The following is a 21,069-nucleotide window of genomic DNA, read 5'->3' as shown; positions in this document are numbered from 1 at the left end:
TCATTTGCATTGCAGAGCAGAGAAATTAATTGCTTTAAGCAATCAACTTTTGCAATGACTGTGCTTGGCTAATAGGACTAGCTGTCCTCTTTCACTGTAATTCCACTTTCCTCTAATATCCCCTGCCACCATGATAAAATAACATTATGGCCCATTCTAATATATTGTTAGTTTTTAATTACAGAATGACGTGTGTCAGCAACTGAGCAATGGACATCAGCTCAAAGGAGACTTTCGTTACTTTTATTAATGCAATGTAAAAGAGACATTTGCCATAAATAACACAAAGTGCAGAGGAAAAAATGTATAATTCTAAATCTAATCAAAGTCTGCTGGAGGCCTCAGATCAGCCAACTTTTGTGGCACTTTGTTTTAGAAATTGAAAAGAAAAAAAAAAAAAGCTTTTCAAACTCACTCACCTTGATATGCTTGACAGTAAACACCACGGGATCAGCTAGGTAAACCTTATTGCTGAACTCTTTGTTTATTGCTGCCGTGATGACAGGTGAGTTGACAATGACGGAGTGATTAGTCGACATTGCTTCTGTTCCTAATTTCATGCTGGCATTCTCCGTGGAGAGATAGGTGCCCAGGTTGTTGTACAGCACAAAGGCCACCCTGATTTCACCTAGAAGGGTAGTGAGAAGTTCGATATCCAGGTCATCGCACTAGGTTTTGTTTTAGATGACAAACCTCTTCTCTGAACCAACTTTAAAACTTTTTTTGAGTAAATGTTAGAAGGACCAAGATGTGGCATATGAAAATTCATGTTCTCCTGCCTATTCCAATGAGCACCGTGAGGTGCGATAGGAGGTCCAAGGATGAGAAGAGCAGAAGCAAAGGTGGGCTTATTTTTGGCATAAGTGGGAGTAACGGGCTCCAGGGAAAAGAGGCCAGGTGGCCCATTTCCCATCTGACTTAACACTATTCTCCAGGCAATGCTTGGGAAACATATTTCATTCTGGTCCGCCATGGAGATGCCATATAAAATATATCATGCCATAATTTAGTCTAGTGCAAACTCCATTAATAAATTAAGACAACCTCAGAAAGTGTGGGGTCAAATCTGGGAGAAGAAATCCAAAACTTTCCAACACAATTCCAATCTCACATGAAGGATAAAACAGAAATTGCAGAAATTTGCCAATCAGATAGCCCCTCTTTCCATAAAAATCCACCAACAGGGAACCTGCAGAAAAAACCCCACAACATACTACCAACCATTTTTTTTTAAGCTGAAACCATCCAGTTTGCCTTCAGTTTTGCATATTATTTCACAGACTACAAATAAGAACCAAATGTGATTAGTTTGCCTTATAAATATTAGCTGTGTGGAAGCATCTTTTGTTTCACCCCAGCTTCTGCAGAAGGTGAAGCACTGATGACTCTGAAGGCCCTTCCCAACCTAAATCCTTCTATGACAATGTTATTCCCAGCTCTTTGGCAATCTCTGTGTGGGTGCCAAGCTGGTACAAATTGATGGGGGTCTCCTGATTTGACCAGAACTCCACTGATATCATGCTCAGAAATACAGACTTTCCCTTCCCTGCTGCCAACAAAATTTCTCTTTCTTGTTTTTTTTTTTTTTTTAATCTTCTCCAAAGTCCACTAGTGGAGTGAAATACAAATCCCACTGCAATTTTGCTACTCATTTTGGGTTTTACACCAACTCTAAATGAAACTTTCTTTAAATTGTACATACAAAAGTACCAAACCCCATCAAGGAATTCTATGGCAAAGCTCTCTTTCTGAACCGCCAAAACCAAATTCTTCTCTCAAAAACTGTCAGAAATTTTGGCAGTTTTAATGCATCTGGTCTGGCTGTAATAATGTCCTATCATTCAATGCTTTGCCTACAGTGATCAAAGTCTGTAGTAGAGTGCTTTCCCCCTACATACAGGTTAATGTTGAAAAGACAGCCCCCATGGAATGCAGACTCCTTGCAGTGTGGTAAAGTACCCAAATGGAGTACAAGCTTTAAAGGAACTCATAAATAGGAGCATGTCAGGCCCATTAGTAGAAAGCCTGGCAGTTTGAAGTTGGTCTATAGTGGGGCTGGAAAGATCAACAAATGTGTCTGTTCAAATTCCTGATCTGGAAATAAATGACTTGGCAGCTTGAAGACCGTTCACGTACAACATCATCTTTAATTTATGGTATATCAGGAGCTTCATAAGCTACAGAGAGAAAGGCACTGAAGATTTAGACTCTTAACAGTTAATCAACCTTTTCTGCTACACTGGCTCGTTACTAATATATGCTACTATTATTTCTTCCCTCTCTTTTCAGATACTTGCAGAGTGCCCCACTGTGGAACAGGTTACTCAAACAAGCCTCTTATCCTATATGAAGGCTCCCACTGCAGACAATAGTAGTTACAAGGACTTTTTTGGACTCAGCACAGTGCCCCAACAGAAACATCATGTAGGGATCTGGCACATTTTTACCAGCACGTAATGCTTTTGAAGGCTGTCGGTCACTCGGCAATACAATACATTCCTTGTCAGCCAACTTAGCCTGCAGTTAAGGGCTTGGTAAGCTGGTATTAACATTAATGTAAATATTAACACAGTGATTAATACTATGCTTACAATTGGTTAAACACAAAACAACGTTTACAAGCTGTTCATAAAAAATGCCTAAAGCATGACTGATTCAGAAGGCCAGCATGGCCAGAGGTTCTGGACCTACCATTTCGACCATTTTGTTTCAAGGTATTTGCTGACAGTTGAATGGCACTACCATGGCCCATGTTCTGGGGAAACTTAAGATCTTCCAGATTCCCATCTGTGCTCAGTCTTGCAACTTCCAGCTCTGCATGCAAGAGAGACCAACAATAAGAAAAATTACTACTGAAACAATCCTCTGCACAACACTTTGAAGTTAAGAAATGGTGCTCCAGACCACCTGAAAGTAGAAGAATCAAGTTACAGTGTTTCACACTAGACTCTGTTTGGACTCCTATTTCTTTTTAAATCTCTGCCCTGAAGAAGTTTTAAATTTAATTAAAAAAAAAAGGCAAATAAATTCTACTCTCTGTGGAACACAAAAGACAACCAGTTCTTGTAAACAAGAACCTCAGGATATTAAGGACAATGGTTAAAATGAAAATCTGAAAATGTTACTTCTTTGCCACTGGCGATTGGTACTTTCTGTAAATGTTATCAGTGCTCAGGATCTGTATTCATAGAAAAAGAAAGAAGAGTTGTTCTCATTTTACATATGCACAGTGGGAGTGCTGGTGCTTTCCATCATGCTTGTTTTTTAATTAAAATCAACAATCAGCCAAATAAAGACACAAATTTGTATGAAATGAAACACAATTGCATTACAATGAACCATCTCCCTTTGAAGCGATGCTCTCATTGCCCTAGCAGATATTTTGCACTTAAAGCCAGGAGTAATAAAGGCAGTTTAGGTGTTCATTTTCCATGGGATTTCAAGGGTAGAGAGTTGCCTTATTCCTTTAGGCTCTTTTGTAAAGACTTCTAAGTCTTTCAGACAAAATGCCAAGCCACATCTAACAGATTGCTCTCCATTTAATGTATGGCCAAGACAGAAGCCAGGCTCCCCAGCCCTTACTCTCCTTCTGGCTGCTCTCAGTATTTATGGGCTCTGCTTCTTACGGATATTGTCGGTGTTTTCCCGGACGATGTCCGTCTTCAGCAGGTTATCAGCCAGCACAAAGGCACTATCCTCCACGGTGTCGAGTAACTTGGTGGCTGCGCGCTGCTGTTCACTTGCATTCAGGTCCCTCCATGCATTCAGAGCCTGTGGCTGCAGGAGGTTGTTCACCGTCTCCACCATGGCCTGTAAGGGAGAGGAACTGAGTAAGAAAGGACTTTAGCGAACCTAAAGTCGAGACCTCTGACATGCACTCATTTCCCTCCTCCACACACATTAGTTTATAGGGGCAGGGCAACATTTCCTCTCCCTGACCATCGGGGCAGCCTAAAATGGAGTTAGTTAACATTTATTGCATTAGACAGGAGAGGGAGAGGTCTTGATTTTATTCTAATGCAGGTTGGGAATAGTGCTTCTGTGTTCATCAGCTCTGTGCTCAGATTAAGAAGGAATTAAGAGCCAGGGGTGACAGAGTGGGGATGGGGAAATCCCTAAGGAAACATGCACAAAAATATATTTCAAAACCCATTTGTGAAGCAGGTTGCTGCTATCGGCTGCACCAGAATTTGGAAGCAGGGCTGGGGCACCCATGGAAGCTATTCAGTAACTATCTGCAAGGGTTAGGCTCCATACAGAACACTTCCCACCACATAACCTCTGTCAGGCTGTCACGGCGATGCAGAGATAGTTGAGTTACACCGCTTCATCCAGAGAACCAGCAGGTGCCCCCACGGAGATTTTGATAAGCCGTGACATTTCAAATTGCTCCATTCAGGAAGGAGCCAGCCCCACAGTAACAACTTCAGGACCTCCTGTGGTGCACCTTACGCCCCGGGCTACCCTGCGCAAAGAGCTTTCCCATGGATAGCTTCCCACAGGTTAATCTAGAAGCACATCCAGGGTCACACGGAACCATGCTGGCCTTGTGATCGCTAAATTACAGCACTAGAGGCCTACCCAACCTGAAGGTTTCGTTCAGCCTTAAACCTCTGCTTAGTAACTAACCAGAACTGACTCAACTGTCTTCCAGGCAAGGCTTTTTAATGAGACCAGCCGCACCAGCTGGTGAAACTGATAGTGCGGAGATAAATAATATACTTTGACAGTGTTTTCTTCTGCTGGTTAGTGTCTAGCTATGAGGCAGGCCTGCCCCACAAAGAAACACCTCCAGCTATCACTGACTACAGAATCCAACCTTCCCTTTGAGATTAAGTTGCCATTCTCAACAATTTTCTGCATGTTGAAAGTGTAGCCATCAAACCCATACCTCTGATCTTCAAAGCAAAGACAGTCCCATGGGATTTCTACATGTTGCAAGCCTAAAGTACACTCCATGGCTCACTTTAATGAAAATACTTCAGTATTTACTCCTGACTGTTTCGAAACACACCCACAATGTGATGTGTGAAAAGAGGTTACAGCACGGCCTGTTCTCCAGCAGAACGCTAAGGAAGAGCATTACAACAGCAACACATTGCACAAATGCCTCATTGCTCTCTCCAACTACCTGAAAGGAAGGTGTGGGGAGCTGGGGATTAGCCCCTTCTTGCAGATAACTAGTGATAGGACTAGAGGGAATGGCCTCAAGTTGCACCAGGGGAGGTTCAGGTTGGGAATTAGGAGACATTTCTTCTCAGAAAGAGCAGTCAGGCATTGGGATGGGTTGCCCGGGGAGGTGGTGGAGTCACCGTCCCTGGGGTTGTTCAAGGAAAGGTTGGACGTGGTGCTTAGGGACATGGTTTAGTGGGTGACATTGGTGGTAGGGGGATGGTTGGACCAGATGATCTTGGAGGTCTTTTCCAACCTTAATGATTCTGTGATTCTCAGTGCAAGGCATGTTGATGTCACCTCACCAGTCACAGTCAGATACAATGGGAGAATAAAACCACATTGAACCAGAATTGGATTTTATTGTTATATCCACGTGACCTTCAAGAATTTTCAATTACAACAAGGTTAAAGGAGAAGCAAGGACATCTAGACCTGCCACTGCTAGTGCTCTTAATCCCAGCAAAGACGTTTCACTTAGATAATGCCATGTGTATCATAAACTTAAATGTCCTTCAAGTTGGATGGTTTCTCATATCACCACAGCTCCTGTTGGAAAACAGAGGCAGAATCGGGCACCCCTGACAGTAAAAAGCCCCTACTCTCCAACCTAATTAATGACAACTTAACTCAGTTGCTTTTGTGCCAAATCTCTCCTTTACCTTCAGCAGATCTTCCCCTCCCTGGAAGCTACTGCCCTGGTCCCATGATTAACAGACAACATTTCTCCTGAGCCTCACAGCTTGGTTTCCAAAGTATAGAGTAGCCAATGCTTCCATCACTGAAGCAAACTAAAATGGCGGAAAATCTCTTCCTTTATTGCTACTGCAAAAATCTTTTTGTTGTCAAGCTTTTACATTTCAGAGCTGGGATCCCGTTCTCATTTGCTGTTAAGTAGAAATTACTAACCATACATCAATTTCTTAAACTAATTATTAAACTAATTTTCCTAAGTAGTCTAAAAGTCATCTTAACAAATGTGGTGTGTGCACAGAAAAAACAGGTTAACTTCAATGGCCAAAAAGAAATACTAAAAAAACATTGCGTTTTAAGTGTGTTTTTTCTTCAGTGTTTTAAAATCTTGAAGCCTAATCGCTGTAGCTCTTAATAAAATTCTATAGTTTACTTCGGTAGCTTATCTCCTTGCAGGCAAAAAGGAGGTGTTATTCTTTCACAGTGACCAAAAAAATCAACTATTTTGCTGTGCTGGCTCTACACAACATGGAGTTTTCTCGCAAAGATCTTATATTCCTGGAAAGCAGAAAATAAGGATTTTTCTCACCTTTCAATATTACTGTGCAGACTACAATTTGCCTTACTTCTATTTAGCTCAGCTGCTAACAGTGTTTTTAAATCTCTGCTAAAACAATATGCTTTCATCAATATCTGAGTGGTGGAAATAGTCTTTGCAGCAGATCTAGCTCCTGGCTCTGGATGGAAAGGTAATGCTTATTTGTCTAAATATGAAACAGATGATTAAATATTTGTGTTATGGTTAAACATATGCTGCAAAATTATTTCCCCAGAAAAAATAATTTAGCTATTATTTATTTATTTATTAACAAAGCATGTGTGCATGTATGCATACAAAGCTTGACAGAGAACCTCGGTTTGATTCCTCCTGCAAAATGTGTGCTCTCCATCCAATGGACATGGTGATGCTGAGCATCCTCTAGAAATGACTAACTTGAAACCAGCTATGTCCTATCACTTTGGATCCTGGGTCTGACGCTAAAACCCTGGAAAGATTTCCAAGGACTTTGGTTCGGGTCCTTAACACAGATCTGAGTGAAGCTGGTAGACTGTCATCACTGGCATTACAACCAAGATGAATTTAGTCCATAGCTTTTCCCAGAGGGTCAATCCCCTCACCTGCCTCAGTGCATTAATCAAGTGTTCCCTGCATTATATTTCTGAGTGCAGCACTTCATTATGGCTGAGTGCTGCAGGCTGAAGCTAAGGAGATGAGGTGCTAATGAAATGTTTGCATTTTGGACATGAGCTGAGGTAGGTGTTTAAATGAAACAAAACAGCTGTTAAAGCAACAGTGTCTCTTGAGACAGAGATGCCAACTGGGAAAAGTTGGGCAGGGAACCAGGAACTGTGGAAAGTCAGGCACATGGGACAAATACTTGCCTGTGTCTTTGCATTTAAGCTGAGACACTGTGGTTTAGGTGGATTTGGCACCAACTCCAATGACTTTGTGGTCTGATGAAGCTCCAGCATAGGAGCAGCAGTGCCAATCTTCCAGCAAAGCCTCTCAGTGACCAGCAGAAGGGTTAGCCCTGACAGACGACCTTTGAAATGAAGAAGGCATGAGACAGGTCTGCTAGTGAGCTGATGACTTGTTGGGTTTTACCTGAGACTCTTGGTGATGCTGATAAAGGTGGGTATTTTCAGAGGGAGCTAAGGAAGTTTTGACCCAGTTTCATCCCACCTCACTTCAAAAATTTAACACACAGCCAAGTCAGGAGCCCAGAAGCTCTCTAGTGTCTCTTCCCAGTCAAAGTAGAAGGAATTATCATCTTCATGTAGGTGCCCAAAGACACGTGAGTTTAATCCTGTCCCCGAAGGACCCAAAACCTATTTAAGGGTTCTGCATGTTTACTTTACTGAAGACCTTGTCCCTGCTTCCCAAGCTGAAGGTATTCCACTGTTGTATTTTCCTTCTCTCCCCTGCCTTACTCCTCTTCCAAAAGCAGCTCAACTAGGCGAACAACTTCCAAGTGAGCCAAAGCACTCTTGTGAGCCTCATGGACTCCAACATAACTCTACATCCCCTACAGCACAGCACAAAACCAATGCCAAGGTTGCAGAGGCTTTAAGAATGAACAGCATACGCACATATATGCCCAGGGAGAAGGACAAAAGTAACTTAAATGACATCAAGGGAGTGCTTTCAAAAGGCATAGCTTGCTTGTTTGCAGCCTTAAAGTATGAAGAAATGAGGGAAAAAGAGCACCAAGAAAGAAGACTTCCCATCTGTGTTTTTATCCTGAGATCTGTAGGTGTAGCTGTATGCTGACTACGGTAACAGGGTACCTATACTTTCACTGAATGCTAAACCCTCTTAATGCAAGCCCATACAGAACAACCATTCTGGGTCTGATGACAGGTTCAGTGAGTCTAATATTCTGTCTCCAACAGTGGCTTCAACTGGACATTAAGAGAAGAGCAATGCCAAGTGCGGAAGATAAATCCCAGGATGGTGATTCCTTTCACTATGTGGCTATACAGCATCACAGAGTATACATTCTATGTAAATAAATGTTAACAAATTGCAGAGGGAGATTTTTTTTTCCCAAATAAGGGCATATGCTCATAGTTTCTTGATTTTGTCCTGAGGTTACAAAACAGAAACAAAATGTAAAACATCCTTCTCAAACACTTATAAATTGGTATTAAAAGATGTTTTGTCAAAAGGGCAACTAATTAGGAGTCTTACAGTAATCACACATTACTAAAAGGCTGATCATATATGTCCCATTGATTTCCTCTGTGACAGCTGCTTCATTCCGTAAAACTGAATTTTGCGTGTTGATTTATTTTTATCTTCTCCCCCTCTAGAAATGCCTGGCAAGAATATCTATGTGACACATAGTTTAAACCTACAGGATAGTACATACCCAGTGATACCACATCCATTTGTTTATCTCTCACCATAACAACACCTAAAGCATTGCTGTTTGACAAAAGTAGACTGTAATGTAAAATCTGGCTTCAACTGGGAATTGAACCTCGAAATTACCAAGAGATGTCAGACCTGCTAATCTCATTGCCAATTTTGGACCAGAGCTCATTGTGCCGTGCTTAAGCACAGCAATCGTAACCTTAGAAAACCAGCAACTCTCCCGGTGCTAGGTCCTAAAGGTGTTAGTTCCTAAATGTTTATAGTTCATTTTAGCCTTTCACTGAGCAGCTGATGGAAGAACAGAAACCCCAATGAATTTAGGACTGGAGTACATTTTCAAGGGTGTGTGAGAAAATATTGCTTCGTGCCAAGTGAATACCAGCAAGCCCTACAGGGAACGCTGGTTGAGCGCCTCTGCTCAGTAATTTTCAAATTCACGGGTTGTCCTTCCTTACAAAACAGCACCTCCTTAAGATGAGACTGAAAACAGTATAAATTATTTTGCATGCACCTTATATCAAAGTCTAAGATCCTATAGCAGCACTGGGTGAATAAGGACAGTGGCATATGGCATTAAAGTACCACTTTTGCAATGACATTTCTACTAAAACTATGTGCTTTTTATAATTTATAAAGCCCTACCTCACACTGCTAACACTCGTCTTCCTTGACCTAACAGGAATACTTGATGCAATGCACTTTCAAAAATTAGTACAGAAGGAGCTACATCAACAAAGCTGTGCTTTACATTGATAGACTGAAATCATGGCTGGTGCATGAAAAAAAGCAGTGCTTGTACAGCTGCCCCTGTACAAAAGGTGTTTGTTGGTACAGCTTTGCTAAGAAAGGTTTGCTCACTCTTTCCTAGAACAGTGGTGCTAAGACCATAGAGGGCAATCACATAGATGCAGCCTTTGTCTGTGCTTACAGTTTGAGGTTCTGGTCCTGTTTGAGGCCTCTGGGTACTACTCCAAAACAAGTGCATCATCATCTTTATTCAAAGCATGCAAAAAACGTTATTAGCCCACTTTTTAATAGCAGCTTGAGATTTTATGGTAAATCGGTGGAGAAAAAAAGCACGAAAACCCTTTCAGGTCTAAAGTGCACAGTGAAAATGAAAAACACTTCAGAGAATAGACGCACTGAAATGCGGATATGGTTCAATGATTGCAATATTGTGCTCTTTTTTCCCTCTTTCTACTAGAAACTAGTAGTACTTTAAAAGAGCTTACCTGCCTCCTTGCTCAAGAATAGCTCATTTTTGTCTGTATTCATATGAAACACCCAGTGCCAAAATAAACCCTTTTTTAAAGCTATCAATATTTGCAAGACTCCAAACTAATTGAGTTAAAGGCACAATCGATGATACTGAAGACAAGTTCTGCTGGAAGTTGTGCAATTGTTGCCTCTGGCCCTAAAAAGTACCAGTACAAGAGAAGCTCCCATTAACTCTGAATATACCCAGTATAGCCAAAATGGGCACTCCAGATAAGAGGATGGGGATGAAAGCCTGGATTTGGGCATGCAAGGAGAGCTGGTTCTGGCAAGGTAATTGCACTGAAAGGGACCAGCTCATGAAATGATGGACTTCAGAATGGCATCCCAATCTCTCTACAACAGGATCACCAATCATACCGAAACAGTATTCTGCTATGTAGGACTTAAGTCAAAAATAGATGTACACGTTATTTCCTCAGTTCCCTAAACAAGAAAAGCGTCTTTTTGGCTAAATGATGGCATTACATCCTGTTTCTTAGCTGAGATGTGCATTCAAATATGTCTGACAAGGCTCTTCACCCTTGCATGTTTTTTTCTTCTTGTCATTTACTAATTCCAAATTAAAATTAGTCTTTGGTCAAAGCATAAGTAAGCACACTGGAGACAATTTCTTACAGGGAAGCCCAGCCAGTGTCTAAGGCTTTTTGCAAAGCAATTTGGTCATCAGAAAACAACGATAATATTCACTGAAATGGATAGACACATATTTAGATTGAATCTATCTGAACTGTGGTTAAAAATAAAAATCATTAGAATACCTACTGCTAATTTCCACATCTGCCTTCAAAACTAACCCGGAAACACCAGTCTACGTCTAATACCAGAGCAGGTGACTGGCAACTGATGGTATCAGTTTTGGTGAACTGAACCAAAACCCACGATTACCACTCATGGTGAAGGCAAGTAGAGATCTTCAACTGGCCTTGCAGAGGAATTTCCAAAATGACTCCATAGATTCAGGGTATAGCTTTTCAATCTCCTCTTGTATGCAATCTCCTCTTCTAAATGCTACAGAAAATGTGTCTGCTCCAGGCACAGGAATTGTACCAAATCAGAAAGAGCCTGAATTTCTGCGGCGCTGAGAACTCACTGCAGTGGGAGTAAAGGTACTGACCTTTATTACAATTAGGCCATCTACAAAAGCTTTCTTATGGAATTAATGGTCTTGCACTAGGCATGCAAGGTTTGCAATCTTGGCCTTGAACTACCAGTAATCTCCTAGTGGGAGCACAAAAAAAATAGGAGATGTAAGAAATAAAAGAAGGTTACAAATTACAGGGTATGGTTTTTTACTTTGCTTAGTATATGAGGAAGAATATTTTAAGGTCAGAAGGCATATGTAGGACTGAAATAAAAGCAATTGATTGGGAAGAAGGAAATAACATATGATCTATTTCATCTAATGAGATCTTCCCTGCAGAATAAGCTGAAAACTGCATTTATGAATCATCTGTATTTGCTGCCCTACTGTTTGGGATTTGAGACTATACAAGCAACTGCTAGAATAATCACACAGGGGAAGTGAGCAAAGATGTAGAAAAAAAAGAAAATGGCTTGCAAACAATAAGTGCTTTTTTGATGGAATATCCATAGCCTTCAAGGGAACTCCTAGGGTGTCCATGAGATTCTTCTTTTCTCCCAGTGGTCCAAATTAAAGGGACATCTCCCACTGGCCTCTACAGTAACTCGTATTGAGACTTTTTTCTGTGCCACCAGATTTAAGGGCTGACTCAGCCTAAAGCAGAAAGTAAGCACACGGTAACACAGAAAACGTTAGGTTATTTTTTTTTTTCAGTTTTGCTGTGTTACATGTGACAGTATCATCACATATGTAGCTTCGTTGTAGGTAGAGGAACATGTGGTCACATTCCTTTTTAATATTTATGTGAAAAATTTGGGATTCCAGCGACAAACCCAAGGCTGCGGCTTTGATCCTCCTCTCCCCTAACAACAGGCTCAGTGCAGCAGAAACATGCGGGGTAGGGATTTATATTTTTGCTCTTACTGACACAAATCAAGTGCAGGTTTATCAAGCTGTGAAGTATATTAAGTTCACAGAGTTTTAACAAAGGGCTACCAAACCACAGAACCCTGCTGTGAGTCACACTTCTTTCAGATGTCCTTTTAATTATATTAAATGAAAGTCTGGGGCACTTTGATGCTTATGGGCAAACATCTAGATATCTTGAAAAAGCTGCTGAAAGTACTCCCCATAGCTATAGCTAATATCCTACATTGTATGCACACTGCTAACCAATTTATTCCAGCCACTTTAACAACGATACCTCTCCTGACAGGCCACGCAGAACAGCATCAGGAGTTGAGCAAGGCACGAATCATTAGAGGACTCTGAAAGTTGTTTGACACGCACCGCGGAGCTCTTTGTCATACAGCCAATTAAGTGACCAAACAAGGAACTCGAAAATCCTCATTAATTTGCCCCTTTCTCTATAAATGGAGGTTAGAGTCTTTCTTGTTGCAGGCACAACAAGAACACAGCTAAACGTGGCGTAATTCAATTTACTCTCCGTCTCAAGAGCTACAAGTTTCTTTCGTTTCATCCTCACAGAAGTTTGAGCCAACTGAGCAAGCAAGCAAGAAGGAGAAAAAAAAGAATTAATCCACTTTAAATATTACTGGCAAAGTCCCAGACATACCTTTTATCTACCAAGAGCTGCTGGGTTTGAAAAGAAAAAAAAAAAGTCTCTTCTTTTACTCAGTCCTAAACTTAATGGCTTGAATCCCCTGGGGGAAAGCCTTTCATTTTTGCTTAGTACAGCAATTCCAATTCCGTGTTACAAGTGTGAAGTGTTCAGAAAACTTCCAGGAGAACTGGAAGGCTGAGTCTGACTGCAACCACCTGCTGCCATCTGCTACCTGGACCCTGCCAGGGTCTCAACACTGGCTTCACTGGTGGCTGCAATGACACCTGCACCCAGAAGCTCTTGGGGTCCTCATGGAGCAGGTGGCACCTCCATATTCTCCATTTAGCGTACAGATAAGCTCCGAATTACAAAACAGGGCAAACTGGTTTACAGGAGAGCCCAGAGGATAGCAGGAACCAGAGCAGAAAATGCTGTTAAGCCAGGAAAATGCTGCAAAAGCAACACTCTGCTGCTTCCTTCCACACCTCCCACAGAACAGCCACTCTGTCTATCTATTGTATTCACCATCCTCCAGCTTTGAAGCAACTGAGACTGGCTTAAAAAAAATAAAATAAAAAAAAGAATAATGGGACCCCCCTGGGAAGTTTTTGCCCTCTGAGATCTGCATCTCAAATGCAGCACACAGTTTCACGTGGGAAGGGGCTGAGAAGCTGAGAAACAGTGAGCATGTGTCACTTGCTGAAGGGCACGGAAAAAATCTGTGACACCAAACCCAGTTTCACAGTTCTCAGTAGACAAATGTTTAGAGTTTCCTACAACTCCAGAGCTTCACTATAAGGAGAAACACCTTCGGAAAATGAGTAAGTTCTAAAAAAAAAATCCAGAAAATTCTGGCCAGCTTATGTCACACATCAGTCACCAAATGAGGCTACACTCACCAAGTGTGTCACCCATTGTGACTCACTCTCCTGCACAAAGACTTTTTCCTTCCATTCCCAAAATAGAGTGCCAAGAACAGTGCACTGCAGAAAGGTGGGCCTGAGTAATGCAGGGAGGTGCAGCTCCAAGGGGAATTGGTGCAGAGATCTTCAGCCACTGAAAAGCCAGTCACCTGCTCCAAGCTCTCCTTAGCTGATGGAGAACCCTTCCAAGTCCACTCACCCCATCCCTGTTGGACATCCACCTCTGTAAGCTCAGCCCACCTAGGTGACTCCTACTATCACAAATTAAAATTTATGTTGCAGTTTCTTAAACATCATGGTGATTGGCAAACCCCCAAGCTGTTGTCTGGTCATTATATTAACATGTATTTATCATATCACCCATCGGATTGGCTCTTGTTGGATTTTTGAGAGAAAAGAGATCATCTACCACATATGCAACTAAAAGAGGAGCATCCATAATCTCTGTCTTCACTAAATAAAATCCCTGAACTTATAACTCAGTAAATATTGTGGCATTTTACAGACATATCAAATCAATGCTTGTTTTAATTATTACATTACCCAGAAAAATAAGATGGTAATCTGATACTGCATCCCCACCGTCTCATCTTTGAATAACTCAGAAAATTTCCAGTTCCGTTTTACACATTTATTTGTATTATTCATTTATTTTGGACTCTATAGGACTTTACACCTCAGCTGACACAGGGGCTCTGTCATAACCACTTAGGTTTTGTCAGCCCAAAGAAACCACTAAGACTGATATTAGTAATTATTATCTTCTCAGGTTACCCTCCCCTTCCCACAAATTCACCTGTTTTCAATTGCACATTTGATTTTTATAGTTACTGAACATCTCTCACATAGACTTTGTACAGTGTTTTCCTCTGCCTAGGGAGCACAGCTGTGGATGCTCTTCATGACAAAGGGATCAGCAAAAGGAGGTCATTGCAGCAAGGCTGAAAACTACATTTCTCTGCCATCGGTGGCATATTTCCATGGAGTATCCACCTCCCATTGACTTCACAAGATCTGGGACTTCCCCATTTAAGATCTGTTGAAAAATTATTGCTAAGTTGTCTTTGCCAGCCCAGACATTTCACTGCCTGGTAAAGCATAAGTGGCCTGTAACAGGAATACCTGCAGTCACATTTAATTGCTATGACAGACAAACACTCCCTCACAAGATTTTTTGCTGACTTCAGCGACATGATTTTCCAAATGGAAACATACTGTATGAAAATATGTCTAAATACATTATTTTACCTCCATATATTACAAAGCTGAGCTGGAAAGGTTCAATTAGGTCATCTAATTCATTCTTCAAGCCCTCCATTACAGGACTGTCCACTTCAATAGATTTACCAGCTTTGTTCATATTTACACTAAACAGCTTAGGCAATGAGCTTTCATCAGCTTTGGTCTACTACAGATGTAGGCAAATGATTAATGTTTAAACATAGAAGTAGTCTTCCCAAGTGAAAGGCAAGGAGTCCTTGAAATTAATGGTAAGCTTAAGTCTACACAGAATTCAAGTTTTATTCTATCAATGCCAAGATTTCTGTAGAGTATATTAAATCCACTATTCAGTACTGTTCGAAAAAAGACAAAAAGACCAGGAGCCTGCAATGAGTCTGCAGAGTACACCTGTGCAGCTAGGGAAAGGACAAGGTTGAGTAGCATCCAATATCCCCAACAGGGGTGTGCAGTCCATGGTCAAACCAGCTTCACCATGTTTCAACTGTAGGTAAGATAGCTAAACTGGGAGTAAGCACTGCAGCGTAAAATTTCCTTAAAATGCTAGTTACCTTCTTCTGGATCTTAAGGGAGGTCAGTCCAGATATGCTACATATAACTCCATAACTCATCTTTATCCGTTAATGTTTATGGAAGGGAATAGATGAGGGATGGCTTTCTGTCATGACCAAAGGGAAGACAGACAGGCTACCAGCACAGAGGTGAACTGTTTTATATTTAATGCCCTAGAAATCTAAGCCATCTAATCTTCCAGATTAAATGAAGTATGCACTCACAAAATAAAGTCAATATGAGCTGTAGGAACTTCCACTATGCAGAAAAAAATCAGGTACTGACAGCCCCCTCCGCAAACGTGGGTTTCATTTTCACACCTCTGTTATATATACACATATAAATAATAACCAACCATCCGTAAGTTTAACATCGAAGTTCATAAGCACAAGACAGAAATTAGGAGGTAAAACATTCACATTTCTTAAAGCAGAATTAACTCACCCATAGTATACAAACAGCTTTATACAAAAGTCACTGGAGCAAGTGCTACAAACCTAGGTGACAGGATAAATAACATCATAACCCAACGCCCCACTCTTGAAAAGACTACAGGCAGGTCTTTCCAAAACACCGGAACTTGACTTCGTTCATGTAAATACAATATGAGCCTGCAAATTCAGGCCGCAGCTGGGTGAACTTTATGGGATGTTATGTTCCTAATCCTATATTTAGTTTGCAGCACTCTCCTCCTTCTTACATCCCTCTGCGAGGACACTCTGCATTTCATTATGATTCTACCCCCTCCCTCATGCCAAGTGCCGCAATTCTGAATTGTTTCTAAATTTGCAAGAGAAGAAGGAAAAACAAGAAATTGCATGCAGCAGCTATTTGAGTGACATGTTGCTAGCAAAACCCAGGTGGTCTGGAGACACCTCTGTGAGCAGAGGGTTTTGCATTCTGGAATTGCATGCATCCAGACTGCTCTGCTTATTCCAGTGTCTGAATGGGTCTTGTCAGATCTCTCTCTCTCTTTTTTTTTTTCTCCCCCACTTTCTTGTTCAGAGTTTTTGTCCCACATTTTTGTCAAGGCTGTGAACAACCGGGCAAGTGTGGAAGGGAAATGAATAATGAAATGATCATATTATCCTGTAACCTTAACCTTAGAACTTGCTGCCACAAAGATGGTAAAATCAGACAAGAACCACTTCACAGTCACTCAGTCAAACAACAACTGGACATGTGTATTAAAAACACAAGAAATACCTGGACATAGGCCCTGCAAGAGCGCTCCCTTTTCTGAAGCTGAGTCCATAAAGACAGCAGATTAAAGACGGAATAGAAAAAACAAGTTAGTGACAGAACAAGGGAAAAAAATTTTTGAAGAAAATGCCTATGCAAAAACCTCATTTCTCTTTTAAACAGCTCTTGAGAACAAACCAAACCAAAGGAAGCATGAGAGTTAGGCAGCAGTGGAAGGCTGGAAGGACGGGCTCCAGAAATAAAGGTTAGTCCTTTTTCAGTTAAGCACGCACCGAGAACTTTGCAAGAGCAGCTGTTAGATGGTAGAGACACTTAGGTAAAGTGGAGGTGGTCGGGAGACAACCTTTTCCTTACAGCTTGGAGTTTTCATGTCAAACAAGGCTGGGAAGGAAGGGGATGATTGTTATTTATGTGAAAGGAGAGTGGGCTCTGCAGCTGGAGAGTGCTGATGGCATAGTGAGCTATAACCCAGCTTTGGACAAGCAGGGAGCAAGCTGTATGCAGGATATATCTATAAACAGGCCTAGACTCATCCTGAGACTCAAGGCAGAGCCTCTCGTCTAGCTTTACCTCACCTTAATGCCAGCTCTGGAGCATGTCAAGTGCGATCACACCTGAAGCTGTGGGAGAGAGCATTGCCCAGAGTTCCTGAATGCATAAATGGCCATTGAAAAGCTTATAACTAGGAAATGGGAATCAGATTTAATATTTCCAGTTGAGGCCATTTTCTCCTCTTTGGATTAAGCTGCTTGTTTAGGACTGAATTTTCCAGTTTTCTCTTATACTGCATTGTGCTTTCCTTTGTAATTACTGGGCCTAAATACTTTATAAGCTGAATAGCTTTTCCATAAAGAATCCCGCCTTCTTAATAGGAGCCACATTTAAGACTGTACTTTGATATGCACTTGCATGCCTCCTGCCTGATAACTGCACTTCAATGTGTCATGAAATTCAAACAGGCACTTATTTACCTCCCTGGGACTTTGCAGGCTGTCTGCAGTAGTGAGCTAGAGATGAGACCGCTCTGCAGCAGTGCAACTAAAGTCAGGCTGCTCGGAGCCACTGGTTTTGCTGGGTTGTTTTTTGCTGATGTACCTGAGTTGGAAATGCCTGTCAATGGAGATTCGGGGTAACACACTCTCAGCTCACAGCAGTGCTATCCCATTAGGACAGCTGAGAGCCAGATTTGTACCCAAGAGTTCTGAGACTCTGAAACAAACAAAGTACACTCAGGTATCAGGCAGTGTCTAATTTCAATTTCTAATTCATCAATTTGTAACAGTAGAAACCTCCTCTGGGTAAACTTGGCCAGTATGAAGACTTTTCAGACACAAATGGAGATCAAAGAAAGCCTTGCTGGAAATTACAGAGCTATCCACTTGGGGGTCTCACCAGTCTGCTATAGAACGATTATCACCTTAATTAAGCCTGATCCAGGGGAAAGCACAACGCTTTTAGTGACAGGAAAGTGGCTCCTGAAAGATGACGGCTTTTAAAAACTCTGATTATGCCAGTTTACTTCAATTCATTGTACATTAGTTTGTAAAAAATAATAAAAAACAAAAGAGCACAGGTGAATGCTTTCAGATGGAGCATGAAGGCAAATCCCCAGCACATTTCCTTTAATGATTAAAAGAATATTTAATGGCTAGTGCTTACTTTATTTCTCCTTTCTGACTAAACAACACTAACTAAAACTCTTCGTAAATTACTTTTTTCTTTTTTTTCTTCTTTTTTTTTTTTTTTTTCTGGAAATACTCTTGATCAGTGAAGGGGAAAATGGAGCAGTAACTCTGCTGCCTTTTGTTTGCCCGATACTACTTCCAAGTTGAATTCATGCATTCTTAAATGAACACAGAGCAGTTGCTCTTCTAAAGAATTAAGTGGGGAATGAGAGCAAGTAAATTACCGAGCCTGTCATTTGGATCACCGACTCGCATCGTTGTTTTGCAGGACTCCACACGGTCCAGAATTTTAATGTGGAGTGCAATTGATTTGTATGAGCTGCTTGTGCAAAGCTGATGGTGGTGGTGGTGGGGGAATCTGCAAGGGGAACCACAGGAGGGACAGCAGAGCTGAGCAGCTCTGCCTTTCCGAACCTTCCCGTGACATCGATAACTCCCCCCTTTCCCCAAGATACAACCCCATTTCGTGTAATCGGAACAAATATTGGAAGGTAGGATATAAAAAGATGAAAAATATGTGTTTGCAAAGCTGAAGTGACAAAATGTTGGGTATGGCTCGGACATACTTAGAAGAGCAAGCAGACTAGAATCATGAAACCCGTTAGTAGGTGACATTAATTGCTGGTTTTACCTCATATTGTCAGATATTGCCATAATTTCAAATAAAACCATGGTTGGATTATAACAAAAATGTTATGCTGATGTAACAGTTAATACAAGTATTACCTACATTGTTATAAAATAGCTGGAAGCAGCGCTAATTAAAAGCATCAGGACAACCCAATTCATAGCACATGCAAAGCACATGATATGCAGGACTTCAATTCCCATGTGGCTGTAATTTTAAACAATCCTGAAGCCCTTCTCATTTAAAACAGAATAAGTCCACAATAATATTTTACAACAGAAAGACAACGTTATTTCCCTGAAAAATATGTTTCTTCAGAAGACACGGAAGAAATTTCAGGCTTAGCTGGGATCATTTATTCCCTGTATACCCTTGTGACCAAATTCTGTTCTCACTTACATGGATGCCTGAACTGTCAGAGCCAAATACATAGCTGAGAACAAAATCTGGTGTCTTATTTTAAGTAGGTGGCCAATATAACCATGTGCTGGTAGCCACAGGATTCAGCTTCTCTTTGTTCTGATGACCAGGCCTGCACAATGCACTACCTGAGTCCCAGATAATTCTTATCCCATGCATTTACATGAGATTCGGTGATGAAGGCGGCTTTGGACCAAGGAAAAACTCAACTTTAAATATATTCTTACAGACTCCACAGCCAATATTTTCTCCCATAATTGGCAATGTCTAGCATCTTTAGTATGTAGCAGGTGCACTTAAATATAGAAATGACAAAATGACTAGTAATTCTTTTTCTTCAGAGGGCACATAAACCACAGAGTCATCGTGCAGAAAGGTGCTTCTGGACTGTCACAGGTAATTATTACAAAGGCCCTCTAATACTAAAACATCGTAAGCACCTTAGACGTAAATAAGCTGCCATCTAATGTGACTTTGATAAATGTATCTCAAGTGTAAATAAATGTTTATCTGCTTTTATTTGTTCATATTTATGCATAAAAGTGCCCATTTGACCTTCACATCCAGTGTCTTTTAATGTTACAAGATGAAAAATCGAAACTCAGACTCTCTCTGCATCTCAGGGTTTTAAAAACTCAAATTTTCTGGATTATATTACATGTCATTTCACAGACAATTCAGCACTGGAAACGCTGGGCAAAAGTCTAGTCTCAGTCATGTTGGCACAAATCCACAATAATTGCCATGGTATCACTTGAGTTATTCTCATACCGAGCCACGAGTGCTGAGACCACACTGAAGTACCAGGAGTACATATATCTACACATCTAAAGGTATACATTTCCCAGCACCAACAGTACACTTGGCATTTACAACTGTTTCGTTTCTCAGCAGAATAAAATGCACTGTAAACGAAAAACTGCCAGGTACTCTTGTCTACTAAGAAAGAATGGCTGCCTTAAAATGGCACTCATTCAGAATGAGATTTCTAATAGCTCTCCAGGGACAGCCAAACCTTTCTTCAGCCTCCTGTCCTTTCCCAAGGCCCTTTGTTTTTACCTTATTTAAGCTGCGTGCAGCGCTGTCCTTCCCGCCTGGAGTCAGGTTTCGGAGCTGCACATCAAGCAAGTTGACCAGCTGGACCATGGCAGACACAGAGTACGTGATATCACCAGCGTACAAGTGGTTTTTCGTGTGCTCCGCAAGTTCTCGGGCGATATTGGCAGCCATCTCCCCCGACTTCATCTGCAGTTGAGAAAGCAGGGGAAAAGGTTGTCCCTAACTGTTAGTATGACATTACTCCAGGCCCCCAGCCCCACAGGTTTAAGTGAGTCAGCTCCCTGCAAAGTAACATTCTCAGGAAGGAAACTTTGATGAGGGTTTTCAGGACTTGATCACATACAGCATTTGAGTATGATTCCCATGCTTTTGATACACGTGGTCACCCACCAAGCTGGCTTCAACACAACCATTTCTGATTTTCTCACAAGGCACCACTGGAACTCAGAGGCTGCTAATTCTTCGCTCTGAAGCAGATGCAACCAGAGATGTCATGGCTTTCCAGGAAATGCTGATGCTAAGGAGAGCTTCAGCTAGCTTGTCCCATTGTTTTATCTATTCCACTTGAAAAACAAACAAACAAACAAAAAAAACAAGCCCCACCCAACAACATGTAAATAGGTTCTCCTATCAA

General features: G+C 41.3%; 1 protein-coding gene across 28 annotated transcripts in view; it reads right to left on the bottom strand.

Annotated features, from left to right (window-relative positions):
* ADGRL3 (adhesion G protein-coupled receptor L3) overlaps window positions 1-21,069 on the bottom strand; it is a 536,452-nt gene that overhangs the window by 80,572 nt on the left and 434,811 nt on the right. For 20 of the 28 annotated variants that reach the window (XM_083833098.1, XM_083833095.1, XM_083833096.1 and 17 more), the window contains 5 exons: window positions 20,436-20,621; window positions 16,647-16,685; window positions 3,627-3,810; window positions 2,692-2,814; window positions 420-628 (listed from right to left, as the gene is read on the bottom strand). In XM_083833098.1, the coding sequence (XP_083689224.1) occupies window positions 420-628; window positions 2,692-2,814; window positions 3,627-3,810; window positions 16,647-16,685; window positions 20,436-20,621 (741 nt within the window). The remainder of the gene's footprint in view (window positions 1-419; window positions 629-2,691; window positions 2,815-3,626; window positions 3,811-16,646; window positions 16,686-20,435; window positions 20,622-21,069) is intronic. The other 8 variants (XM_083833101.1, XM_083833077.1, XM_083833082.1 and 5 more) reach the window with 1 other exon arrangement.

Source organism: Anser anser (genome assembly GCF_964211835.1).
Source record: "Anser anser genome assembly, chromosome: 4".
In the NCBI taxonomy this organism is placed as follows: Eukaryota; Metazoa; Chordata; class Aves; order Anseriformes; family Anatidae; genus Anser; species Anser anser.
Note: the sequence above shows the minus strand (reverse complement) of the source record. Positions and strands in the feature narration are given on the sequence as shown.